The sequence below is a fragment of the Marmota monax genome, unplaced genomic scaffold (assembly GCF_021218885.2).
Source record: "Marmota monax isolate L192 unplaced genomic scaffold, Marmota_monax_Labrador192_F-V1.1 WCK01_AAM20220418_F8-fsc00246, whole genome shotgun sequence".
In the NCBI taxonomy this organism is placed as follows: domain Eukaryota; kingdom Metazoa; phylum Chordata; class Mammalia; order Rodentia; family Sciuridae; genus Marmota; species Marmota monax.
In genome coordinates, this window is record NW_026694838.1 from 136,976 (window position 1) to 151,108 (window position 14,133).

Below are 14,133 nucleotides of genomic sequence, written 5' to 3' on the forward strand. Positions count from 1 at the left end.
GAATAATAATGGCTAACTTTAGAGTTATTACTACATGTCAGTCACTTTGTATACAAGATTTCATTTGTGCTTCACAGCACAAACTATAGTTGGAATGTGTTCTTCAGAGGCCCATGTAGGAGAACCTGTGAGGTGATGGAACCTTTATCAGGCAGGGTCTAGTGGGAGGAATTGAGATATGCTCTTGAAGGAAATATTAGGATCCCAGCCCTTCCTCTCCTCCTTTGACTTCCTGGTTGCTATTGGACGGACACCATCCTTTGCCATGTGTTCCTGCCTTATCATAGGCCCCAAAGCAATAAGCTGACTGTCCCATGGCTTGAAACCTCAAACTATGAGCCAACATAAACCTTCCCTCCATGTAAAGTTGATTATCTTGGGTATTTTGCACACTGACAGAAAACTATCATAGCATGTATCTGTGAATGATACTATTACCATCTGCATTTGACAGATAGATGGTGAGACTTAGGTTCATCACCAACTGGGAACCAGATTTGAACCCAATGTATCTGATCCCAGACTCCACACTTATAACTACTCATGCTCTCCTCTATGCGCGATATTGCCAATTCTTAACTTTATAGAAAAAAAGTATTAGCTCTTTCTTATCAAAGGGGGATATTATGGCCCAGAGAAGTGAACAGTTTTAAGATCTAAAAATTCAGGTCCGCGTGCCTCATTCCATGTTTCTGAGATGCTCTGGCCAGGATCTCCCCCAGGGATGAGGTGGGAGGTTGCCACCAGTGCCACTCACCACATTCTTGTAGAAAAAGTACACCACCATCCTGGCCAGGCGTGAGTAACACCAGTGACCATGCACAAGCAGCAGCTTCTTGAGGTGCCGGAAGCGGGAGATGGCAAAGTCACTGGACATGACAGCCTGATGGGGAAGAGCAGGGATGTTAGCTTCCATCTGTGGCCACCAAAGTCCCAAAGGAGTTCCCTTGAGGGCAGTGCTTTGTTCTAGGTCTGGAGTTTGCAGGGTCTGAATTGCCCCTTGTTTAATTATGTGGTCACTCTTGGGTGGACAGTTGGATTCTGACATCTGGGAAATGGAGACCTCACTAGACTCCAAGAAGGGTAACCAGAAGGACCAATGGTTTAGTCTGTCCTCTCCATTTGTTTATCAAATAAGCATTTACTGTGGCTCAGTATGTGGCAGGGGCCATTGCAGGGATGTGGTGGTTAACCAGAGAGTAGGGTTTCCATTCAAGTATTTCTCCAGCCCCTCTGGATGGAGCTGATGGGTGGCTAGTCCCCTCCTTTACAAGGAACTGAAATGTCTTCTGCCCTTGGGATTATTCATAATAAAATAGTCCAGAGTACTCTTTTAAGATCACAAGGTTTGGTTATACCTAGTTATAAATCCTGGTATGAATCTGGGTCAGGTTGTATCAATTCCCTCATCTGAAGACAATGGAAGAATAATCCCTAACACAGCGTTGTAGTGACAACTCAAATTCAGCAAGGTGTAGTACACATGAAATGCCTGACAATGTTGGCAGGTGGGGGACACTCAGGTGGTAACACAGAACTGCCTTACAAACTTAGTCAATGTCAAATGTCTGCAGGGGGAGTGGAAATACAACCGTTATGGTTCAAAACCACAAAATAGGGTCTGCTTTAAGGAGAAAGAAGAGCAGCTTTAGTTAGTGTTCAGAGCCACAGCTGAAGTGGCCCCAGCAAACTTCCAGCTGATTGGCTCCTCTGTGGTGATGCTCATTGGGCTGTTTCCCTGCCCTTTCAGACCACGGAGCTGCTCATTGGGGGACTCCACCCATGCGACCCAGCCAATCGGCCTCAAGAGTGGGAGGAGTGGGGGGGTTGAGAGGCTCGGCGGAAGCCGTTGGTGGCAGTTGGGCTCTGAGGGAATTCCTGAAGAGCTCCTGTGGTGCAGCGTGTGTTCTAAAAATAAAGTTCGTTTGTGCTTGACAAGTGGCTTGTGAATTGTGCCCAGCCAGACTGTGGCAAGTTAGTCTGCTTGGTCAAAGCTAAGTTTTCAGTAAACAAGGTACACTGTGAAAGTACACCAAGCAACTAATGGGTCCATCAACCCACATGGCTAAAACAGCAACTTAAAATGTTTTCAAAGGACCTGATGGCTAATTGCTCACACAGGGCACTGAACCGTTGGATGTGGGTTACAGTGCAGAGGTGTGGAGTCAGAGGAAGGCTTATATTTTGGGTACTAATCAGCTTCAGAGGACAGCTATCATCTGCTCACTGTAAAAAGCCAACCTCCTTCACTATCCCTCTGTTTTTGAAAGGCTGGGCCATAGGAATGTGGTGTCGGAGGTCGGGTAGAGGCATGGAAGATGGCTGGTAATTCCATGAAGCTCTTGGGGAAGGTCCCTCCAGTGCTGTGGGGGCATTCCTTAAATCTTCAATACGGATAGAGGAAAGTAGGGAGAAGCAAGAGCAGTTTCAGGGCACAATACCTGCATGCCTTCCTGTCCAGATATTCCAATCCCAATATCGGCAGCTTGAATCATGCTTACGTCGTTTGCTCCATCACCTGAAAGAGGTCAGGATGCAGATTTATTCCTGGTCCAAGTGCTCAGGGACAGTGAAATAGCTCTAAAGCATCCCCCTATCAATACAACTGAATCCTTTTAACACTTCCCATAGGAAGTCATTGTTACAGTATTTGGCCTGAAAGATGTCTTCTATATGAGAATCCCTATTTTCTTTATCATTCAACAAATACTAAGTGTCTTTTTTTTTCTGAACAGAATATGAGGTATTGGGGGATACAATGGTAATCCAGAAAGCCATGGGCAGTTCTTTACAGTTGACAAAAAAGTCTTCTGCAAATATTACAATGGGCTTTACTGTTCAGCTAATAGAGAATTTGAGCACATTTAGAGATTCAGCACCCAGATAGTAAAAACATGCAGGAGGATTGGTGCTCAGATCTTTGATTCCAGGGCCAACAGACTTTCCTCAGTATAACTTGGAATAATGGCCAAGTCAAGACATTGGATTATACGGCAACCAAATCATCAGATTGTTGATGGTGTCCAAGGAGAGGAATGACATTCAGTTTTGTTTCTGAATATAGGAAATGAGTCTTAATTTGTAAATTTTTGGTTGAAATATATTCACTTGCATTGAGTTTCCATTCAGTGAACTGAGTTGCTTCAGGATACTGGAGTTCAAGCCACATTATGTAGACATGGCATTCCTCTGTGCCGGCAGAAATGTTCTGTTTTCTACCTCATCCCAACAGAACCATGGGCTACAAATGGCTGTTGACATTCTATCTAATTTTAACTTAGTAGCCACATACAGCACTCCACTCCATCTAGTGAGCCTTCCTTGAAGCCTGACCATCCCCAGTGACCATCTTTTAAGCTAGAGTTCAGCAAACTAAACTCTGTAAAGGGTCATATAGTAAACATGTTGGGATTTGTGAGCCAAGACACAAAAATCAAACAAATCAACTATTCTCACTAAAGGCTAGTAGTCCTTAGTGGTTTTTATATTTTTAAATATAAGTTTTATAATTAGCATCCACAAACACACGTAGTAGCCTGGATTCCACCTGCCGGCTATGCTCTGCCCACTCCTATTGTAGACAGTCACTCTCCTGGTCCCACTTCTTCTAGTAGCTTCTCAGAATAAATTGCAGTTAAGTTTGTATTATTCATCACAGAGGGTCTGGAGAGGAAGGAGAGCAAATAATTCTCCTACTTGGCAACAAAAAATGTTAAAAATTCTGTCCCTCATGTTATCTCCCCCATAAATTTTTATAATTGTGTCAGTTAAAAATTTGATCATAGGTAGACTTTTTCTTGATAGCACAGCAGTGCATATTTTTAATCCTCCCACAGCAGAATAACGCTCACCTTTGACCTCTTCAGCTGGCGCTCCAGGAGAGGCATGGAACTATGCTATTTCCCACCCTGCTGGTTTCAGTTCCTGTCGCTATATGAGGGAAGCTAATCTCTGACCCCCAGAGGATCAGTCCTGGCTATTGCCTTGTGTGCCCTGAATTACAGAAGATGATGACACAGGTACAAGAGGAGCATGCAGTTGCCAAAGCTCTGCTCCCTGCATAGCGTCAGCTTCCCTCACTTCTACATTCCAAACTGCTTTCACCTGAAGACCAGGGGGAAACACTATAATAAGTCTCTTGTTTGAAAAAGAAGGAAAAAATCTCTTTCCATGCCTGTGTAGGAGGAAGAGAGACTGGCACCATCTGTTGAAATGTCCCCCCTTATCTGTGGGTGATACACTGCAAGACCCCCAATGGGTGTCTGAAAATGTGGATAGGATAGGGGGAAGGAAGATGGCGGCGAGGGGAGTGCATTACCCCCGTGTGCTGCTTCACTGTGTGGGAGTATGACAAGTCAGGACGGCTAAAGGATATCTTGTTAGGAATTTCCAGCAATAGTGGGGTGCTCCGGAACCTGGAGGAAGGATTTCCATCGCACGAGGATCGGCTACGGGGACTCAAACGCGAGAGGTTTGTCGCACGGAGGGTAACACTGCTTATTCAGCAAATCGCCCCGCGGCTAGAGTCTGCAACGTGCGCTGGGATAGAGACGCAGGGTTACAGTGCTGCAGTTTCTGCCAGCCGCGCAAACACCGCACTCAGGGCTGAATTCTGGCTTCGAGACGGGGGAAGGAAGCGGTCCATCTCGGTTCTCCACACCGGTCAGACCACAGAGGAGGCCAGCAGCCACCATGTTGGTAAACTGACGTCACCATACCTGTTTTTGACTGACCGCAGCTCATTCAGCCATAGAACAGGTAATTTCAGGCTGCAATTCGCCTGTGGCTTGCAGACAGATTGCTAGGGTTCAGCGCCTGGGTGCTTCTTAGAATCTGATCTTATCGGAGTGAATACCGAGCGCGGGGCAGCCAAGTTCCGGCTCCTGGAACCGCCCTGGCTCAGGGCTGCGGAGCCTGCGGAGGCTGCTTCTTGGACCCTGCTACTATCAGAGCAAACACCAAGCACTAAGCAGCCGAATTCCGGCTCCCGGAACTGAGCCCGCGGGGACTGCTTCTTGGAGCTTACACTTATAGGAGATTACACCGAGCACAGAGCAGCCGAGTTCCGGCTCCCGGAACTTCCCTGGACCGGGGCTAGGAGCCCGCGGAAACTGCGTCTCGGTCCGGGTCCTGCTGAGGGCCAGTCAGGACTCACCCGTTGCTTGGGTTGCCCAGCAAGGGGAACGAAATGCTGCCATTCGCATAGGATACCAACATGGCAGAGATCTGATGTCAGCAGAAAGCGGTGGAGGAGAGATCTTCATCAATACCAGCGGTGACATAAGCAGTTGGTCTCCTGGTAAGGGGGGTGAGGCTCAGTCACCCGAGTATCCTCAATTTGTCCTCGAGCCAGAGGGGAGGAGCTGGGCCGCCGCCAGCCCCCGGAGCAGGCCCAGCGGCTCGCCAGCGTGGTGACCGCGTGACCCCAATTGGAGAGGGGGCGGAGCGGAGCCGCCACCCACACCCACCAGGGGGGCAGACCCACGACCCAGTAGTACATGGGCGTGGTAGGAGGGGCAGGGCAGAGCCGCCCTTCGCACTTGCAAGGTAAACAGACCTGTGACAGCCTGGCGGGTCAGGCCCAGTGGCCTGCCAGTGTGGTACACACGTCACCCCAACTGGAGTAGGGGCAGAGCAGATCCTTCTCCCACGCCCGGATCAGGCCCTGCTGGTGTGGTGGTCACGTGACCCCAATTGGAGTGGGGGCGGAGCGGAACCGCCACCCGTGCCCGCAGGGTGAGCAGACCAGTGATCAACCTGCAGATCAGGCCCAGGGGTCCGCAGGCGTGGTAGGAGGGGCAGGGCAGATCCGCCGCCCGCGCCTTCAAGGTAGGCAGACCTGCAACAGACCGGCGGATCAGGCCCAGGAGCCTGCCGGTGTGGTACAAACACCACCCTAATTGGAGTAGTGACAGAGCAGAGTCGCCTCCCTTGCCAGGAACAGGCCCAGCGTCCTGCAGGCGGGGTAGTCACGACACCCCAATTGGAGTAGGGGCAGAGCAGAGCCTCCACCCGTGCCCGAAAGGTGGGCAGATCTGCGACCGACCAGCGGGACAGGCCCAGTGGCCTGCCGGTACGACAGACACGTCACCCCAGTTGGAGTAGGGGCAGAGTAGAGCTGCCGCCCGCGCCTGCAGGGTAGGCAAACCTGCAACTGACCGGCGGATCAGGCCCGGTGGCCTGCCGGCGTGGTACACTCGTCACCCCAATTGGAGTAGGGGCAGAACAGAGCCGCCGCCAGCTCCCAGAACAGGCCCAGTGACCTGCTGGCGTGGTAGCCACGAAACCCCAATTGGAATAAGGAGAGAGCAGAGCCGCCGCCCGCACCTGCAGGAAAGATACGCAAGCAGTATGAAAAGACAAGGAAAGAAAGGACCACAAGCAATGCAGGTCAACGCAACTTTAGAAGAGGTAACAGCTGCAGCAGATGGAATGTCAGATAAAGAATTCAGGATATACATGCTTCAGATGATCTGGAGTATCAAGGAAGACATTAAACAGCAAAATCAGACAATGAAAGATCACTTCGACAACGAATTACGCAAACAAATCCAGGAAGCAAAGGATCAACTATACAGGGAGATAGAGGTTATAAAAAACAAGCAATCAGAAATCCTAGAAATGCAGGAAGCAATAAACCAACTTAAAAACTCAATGGAGAATACTACCAGCAGAGTAGAACACTTAGAAGATAGAACATCAGACAATGAAGACAAAGTATTTTAACTGGAAAAGAACATAGAGAGCTCAGCAAGACTGTTAAGAAACCATGAGCAGAACATCCAAGAAATATGGGATAACATTAAGAGACCAAACTTAAGAGTCATTGGGATACAGGAAGGTACAGAGCTCCAAACCAAAGGAATGAGCAGTCTATTCAATGAAATAATACGAGAAAACTTCCCAGACTTGAAGAATGAGACAGAATCCCAAATCCTAGAAGCCTACAGGACGCTGAATGTGCAAAATCATAAGAGATCCACACCTAGACACATTATAATGAAGATGCCCAACATACAGAATAAGGAGAGAATTTTAAAAGCTACAAGAGAAAGGAAGCAGATTACATTTAGGGGTAAGCCAATCAGGATAACAGCTGATCTTTCAACACAGACTCTGAAAGCTAGAAGATCCTGGAATAACATATTTCAAACACTGAAACAAAATGGGTTCCATACTCATATCAAATAAAATAGATTTCAAGCCAAAGTTAATCAAAAGAGATAAAGAGGGACACTACATACTGCTTAAGGGAACCATACACCAACAAGACATAACAATCATAAATATTTACGCCCCAAACAATGGTGCAGCTATGTTCGTCAAACAAACTCTTCTGAAGTTCAAGAGTCTAATAGACCACCACACCATAATCATGGGAGACTTCAACACACCTCTCTCACCACTGGACAGATCTTCCAAACAAAAGTTGAATAAGGAAACTATAGAACTCAATAACACTATTAATAACCTAGACCTAATTGACATATATAGAGTATACCACCCAACATCAAGCAGTTACACTTTTTTCTCAGCAGCACATGGATCCTTCTCAAAAATAGATCATATATGATGTCACAGGGCAACTCTTAGACAATATAAAGGAGTAGAGATAATACCATGCATCTTATCTGATCATAATGGAATGAAACTGAAAATCAACGATAAAAGAAGGAAGGAAAAAGCATACATCAATTGGAGAATGATCAATGGGTTATAGAAGACATCAAGGAGGAAATTAAAAAATTCTTAGAGATAAATGAAAACACAGACACAACATATCAGAATCTATGGGACACATTGAAAGCAGTTCTAAGAGGAAAATTCATTGCTTGGAGTTCATTCCTTAAAAAAAGAAAAAACCAACAAATAAATGAACTCATACTTCATCTCAAAATCCTAGAAAAAGAAGAGCAAAACAACAGCAAAAGAAGTAGAAGGCAAGAAATAATTAAAATCAGAGCTGAAATTAATGAAATCAAAACAAAAGAAACAATTGAAAAAATTGACAAAACTAAAAGTTGGTTCTTTGAAAAAATAAACAAAATCGACAGACCCTTAGCGATGCTAGCGAAGAGAAGAAGAGAGAGAACTCAAATTACTAGCATACGGGATGAAAAAGGCAATATCACAACAGACACTTCAGAAATACAGAAGATAATCAAAAACTATTTTGAATCCTTATACTCCAATAAATTAGAAGATAGTGAAGGCATAGATAAATTTCTTAAGTCATATGATCTGCCCAGATTGAGTCAGGAGGACATAGAAAACCTAAACAGACCAATATCAATTGAGGAAATAGAAGAAACCATCAAAAGACTACCAACTAAGAAAAGCCCAGGTCCGGATGGGTATACAGCAGAATTTTACAAAACCTTTAAAGAAGAACTAATACCAATACTTTTCAAGCTACTTCAGGAAATAGAAAAGGAGGGAGAACTTCCAAATTCATTCTATGAGGCCAACATCACCCTGATACCTAAACCAGACAAAGACACTTCAAAGAAAGAAAACTACAGACCAATATCTCTAATGAACCTAGATGCAAAAATCCTCAATAAAATTCTGGCGAATCGGATACAAAAACATCAAAAAAATTGTACACCATGATCAAGTAGGATTCATCCCTGGGATGCAAGGCTGGTTCAATATACGGAAATCAATAAATGTTATTCACCACATCAATAGACTTAAAAATAAGAACCATATGATCATCTCGATAGATGACAGCATCCGTTTATGTTCAAAACTCTAGAAAAACTAGGGATAACAGGAACATACCTCAATATTGTAAAAGCAATCTATGCTAAGCCTCAGGCTAGCATCATTCTGAATGGAGAAAAACTGAAGGCATTCTCTCTAAAATCTGGAACAAGACAGGGATGCCCTCTCTCTCCACTTCTCTTCAACATAGTTCTCGAAACACTGGCCAGAGCAATTAGACAGACGAAAGAAATTAAAGGCATCAAAATAGGAAAAGAAGAACTTAAATTATCACTATTTGCAGATGATATGATTCTATACCTAGCAGACCCAAAAGGCTCTACAAAGAAACTATTAGAGCTAATAAACGAATTCAGCAAAGTGGCAGGATTTAAAATCAACACGCATAAATCAAAGGCATTCCTGTATATCAGCGACAAATCCTCTGAAATGGAAATGAGGACAACCACTCCATTCAAAATATCTTCAAAAAAAAATAAAATACTTGGGAATCAACCTAACAAAAGAGGTGAAAGACTTATACAATGCAAACTACAGAACCCTAAAGAGAGAAATAGAAGAAGATCTTAGAAGATGGAAAAATATACCCTGTTCATGGATAGGCAGAACTAACATCATCAAAATGGCGATATTACCAAAAGTTCTCTATAGGTTTAATGCAATGCCAATCAAAATCCCAAAGGCATTTCTTGTAGAAATAGAGAAAGCAATCATGAAATTCATATGGAAAAATAAAAGACCCAGAATAGCAAAAACAATGCTAAGCAGGAAGTGTGAATCAGGCGGTATAGCGATACCAGACTTCAAACTATACTACAGAGCAATAGTAACAAAAACAGCATGGTACTGGTACCAAAACAGGCAGGTGGACCAATGGTACAGAATAGAGGACACAGAAACCAATCCACAAAAATACAACTATCTTATATTTGATAAAGGGGCTAAAAGCATGCAATGGAGGAAGGATAGCATCTTCAACAAATGGTGCTGGGAAAACTGGAAATCCATATGCAACAAAATGAAACTGAATCCCTTTCTCTCGCCATGCACAAAAGTGAATTCAAAATGGATCAAGGAGCTTGATACCAAATCAGAGACACGCCGTCTGATAGAAGAAAAAGTTGGCGACGAACTACAGTCGGTGGGGTCGGGCTCCAAATTCCTCAATAGGACACCCATAGCACAAAAGTTAATAACTAGAATCAACAAATGGGACTTACTCAAACTAAAAAGTTTTTTCTCAGCAAAAGAAACAATAAGAGAGGTAAATAGGGAGCCTACACCCTGGGAACAAATCTTTACTCCTCACACTTCAGATAGAGCCCTAATATCCAGAGTATACAAAGAACTCAAAAAATTAAACAATAAGAGAACAAACAACCCCATCAACAAATGGGCCAAGGACCTGAACAGACACTTCTCAGAGGAGGACATATAGTCAATCAACAAGTACATGAAAAAATGCTCAACATCTCTAGCTGTCAGAGAAATGCAAATCAAAACCACCCTAAGATACCATCTCACTCCAGTAAGATTGGCAGCCATTAGGAAGTCAAACAACAACAAGTGCTGGCGAGGATGTGGGGAAAAGGGTACACTTGTACATTGCTGGTGGGACTGCAAATTGGTGCAGCCAATTTGGAAAGCAGTATGGAGATTTCTTGGAAAGCTGGGAATGGAGCCACCATTTGACCCAGCTATTCCCCTTCTCGGTCTATTCCCTAAAGACCTAAAAAGAGCATGCTACAGGGACACTGCTACATCGATGTTCATAGCAGCACAGTTCACAATAGCAAGACTGTGGAACCAACCTAGATGCCCTTCAATAGATGAATGGATAAAAAAAAAAATGTGGCATTTATACACAATGGAGTATTACTCTGCATTAAAAAATGACAAAATCATAGAATTTACAGGGAAATGGATGGCATTAGAGCAGATTATGCTAAGTGAAGCTAGCCAATCCCTAAAAAACAAATGCCAAATGTCTTCTTTGATATAAGGAAAGTAACTAAGAACAGAGTAGGGACGAAGAGCAGGAGAAGAAGATTAACATTTAACAGGGATGAGAGGTGGGAGGGAAAGGGAGAGAGAAGGGAAATTGCAGGGTAATGGAAGGAGACCCTCAGGGTTATACAGTGGAGGGGGTAGAGAGAGAGGAGGGGAGGGGAGGGGAGAGGTGGGGAGGGGGGAGGGTGGAGGATGGGAAAGGCAGCGGAGCACAACAGACACTAGTATGACAATTTGTAAATCAATGGATGTGTAACTGATGTGATTCTCCAATCTGTGTATGGGGTGAAGGTGGGAGTTCATAACCCACTTGAATCAAAGTGTGGAATATGATATGTCAAGAAATTTGTAATGTTTTCAACAACCCACAATAAAAAATTAAAAAAAAATTAAAAAAAATGTGGATAGGCTCCAACCCTATGACTAGGTTTCTCCTGTGTATACATACCTATGATAAAGTTTGATTTAAAAACTGGGATCCACGCACAGTAGGCCTGGTCCACCCCTCCCCTGGTAGGGCAGACGCCCACCAGAGCCTATCCTCTGGCGCAGGACTGCCCCTTCTGACCACCAGACTACCCAGGGAGGTCAAGCCCTGTGATCTAGATCCACCAACACTGGTCCCAGGCGCACACAGCAGGCTCAGTCCACTCCTGCCCTGGCAGGGCAGACACCCACCAGACCCTAGCCTCTCGCAAAGGACTGCCCCTTCCTACCAGAAGACCACTGAGGGAGGTCAAGCGTAGTGGCCCAGATCTACCCACACCAACTTGGGCAGGAGCATCCATTGAGGGCATCAGCAGGGTCTGGAAGCCCAACATCAAGGTGAGGTACAGACAACCTGCACAGGTACTACAAGAATATAGGGAAGAAACTGTAATATCTCATATCCATACTGCAAGAAAGGAAGACACATAGACAACATGAAGAAACAAAGGAGAAAAGTGCCCCAAACAAACCAAGATACTATAATAATACAACCCACGGACAGCGAAGCTGATGAAATGTCAAATAAGGAGTTCAGAAGATTCATAATTAAAATGATTTGTGAGAGCAATAGTAACAAAAACAGCATGGTATTGGCACTAAAACAGACTGGTAGACCAATGGTACAGAATAGAGGACACAGAGACTAACCCACAAAATTACAATTATCTTATATTAGACAAAGGTGCCAAGAACATGCATTGGAGGAAAGATAACCTCTTCAACAAATGGTGCTGGGAAAACTGGATATCCATATGCAACAAAATGAAATTAAACCCCTATCTCTCACCATCCACAAAACTTAACTCAAAAGGACCTAGGAATTAAATCAGAGACTCAGTGTCTATTAGAAGAAAAAGTAGGCCCTAATCTCCATCATGTGGGATTAAGCCCCAACTTCCTTAATAAGACTCCTATGGTGCAAGAATTAAAACCAAGAATCAATAAATGGGATGGAATCAAACTAAAAAGTTTCTTCTCGGCAAAAAAAGAAACAAAAAGCAACAATCTGAGGTGAACAGAGATCCCATATCCTGGGAACAATTTTTACTCCTCACACATCAGATAGAGTACTACTCTCTAGGGTCTATAAAGAACAAGCTAAGCACCAAAAAACAAATAACCCAGTCAACAAATGGGCCAAGGACTTGAACACACACTTCTCAGAATATGGTATACAATCAATCAGCAAATATATGAAAAAATGCTCATCTCTAGCAATCAGAGAAATGCAAATCAAAACTACTCTAAAGATTTCATCTCTCTCCAGTCAGAGTGGCAGCTATTATGAAGACAAACAACAAGTGTTGGCAAGGATGTGGGGGAAAGGCACACTCATACATTGCTGGTGGGACTGCAAATTGGTGCAGCCAATCTGGAAAGCAGTATGGAGATTCCTTAGAAATCTGGGAATGGAACCACCCTTTGACCCAGCTATCCCTCTTCTTGGACTATACCTAAAGGACTTAAAAATAGCATACTACAGGGACACATGTTTATAGCAGCACAATTCATAATAGCTAAACTGTGGAGCCAACCTAGATGCCCTTCAGTGGAAGAATGGATTAAAAAAAATATAGCATATACACACAATGGAATTGTATTCGGCATTAAGAGAATAAAAAGATATGAAAAATTGTACTCTATGTAATAAGAACTGTAATCCATTCTGCTGTCATGTATTTATAAAATCATGGCATTTGCATGTAAATGGGTGGCATTGGAGAAGATAATGCTAAGCAAAATTAGCCAATCCCCCCCAAAACAAATGCTGAATGTTTTCTCAAATATAAGGAGGCTGACTCATAGTAGGATAGGAAGGGGGAGCATTGGAGGATTAGATGAATTGCAGATAGGAAAGAGGGGTAGGAGGGAGGGGGCAGGGGATTAGCAAGGGCAGTGGAATGTGATGGACATCATTATCCAAAGTACATGTATGAAGACTCGAATTGAGTGTCAACATACTTTATATATAAACAGATTTGAAAAATTGTGGTATATATGTATAAGAATTGTAATGCAAAAAAAGCACATGTATAAAGGCATGAATTGGTGTAAACATAATATATATACAAAGATATGAAAAATTGTACTCTGTGTAATAAGAACTGTAATGCATTCAGCTGTCATGTATTTTTAAAAAAATCAATAAAACAAAAGATCTGTGAATTAAAGAATGACCTTAATGAGCAAATACAAGCAAAAACTGATCATTCCAACAGATACAGGTGGTAAAAGAATACTTCACTAGAGACCCTGGAAAAAAAACCCAGTCAGAAATCCTTAAAACAAAGGATACAACAAATCAAATACAAAACTCAATAGAAAACATAACCAACAGACTATCACTTGGAAGAAATAACCTCAGATAATGAAGACAAAGTATACAATCTGGAAAATAAAGTTGATCACACAGTGAAAAAGAAACCATAAACAGAACATCCAAGAATTATGGGACAGCATCAAAAGGCCAAATCTAAGGGTTATTGGAATAGAGGAAGGCACAAGCTCTTCAATGAGATACTATGAGAATTTTCCAAGCATAAAGAATGAATTGGAAAACCAAATACAAGAGGCTTATAGGACACCAAATGTACAAAAATCACAACAGATCTACACCAAGGCACATTATAATGAAAATGCCTAGCATACAGAATAAGGATAGAATCTTAAAAGCTGCGAGAGAGAGAGAAATCAAATCACATATAGGAGGAGACCAATTCATGTATCAGATTTTTTGATCCCGACCCTCAAAGTCGGGAGATCATGGAACAACATTTACTGTTTTCCTTCTTTCTGAAAGAAAATAGATGCTGACCAAGAATATTATATCCAGCAAAATTAAGCTTTAGATTTGATGATTAAATAAAAACCTTCTGTGGTAAACATAAGTTAAAAGAATTCACAACT

General features: G+C 43.3%; 1 protein-coding gene across 2 annotated transcripts in view; it reads right to left on the minus strand.

The window, feature by feature from the left end:
* The window catches only part of Atp10b (ATPase phospholipid transporting 10B (putative)), a 335,264-nt gene that overhangs the window by 20,998 nt on the left and 300,133 nt on the right, over positions 1–14,133 (minus strand). For both annotated transcript variants that reach the window (XM_046426272.2, XM_046426273.2), the window contains 2 exons: positions 2,442–2,518; positions 758–883 (listed from right to left, as the gene is read on the minus strand). In XM_046426272.2, coding sequence (XP_046282228.1) covers positions 758–883; positions 2,442–2,518 — 203 coding nt within the window. The remainder of the gene's footprint in view (positions 1–757; positions 884–2,441; positions 2,519–14,133) is intronic.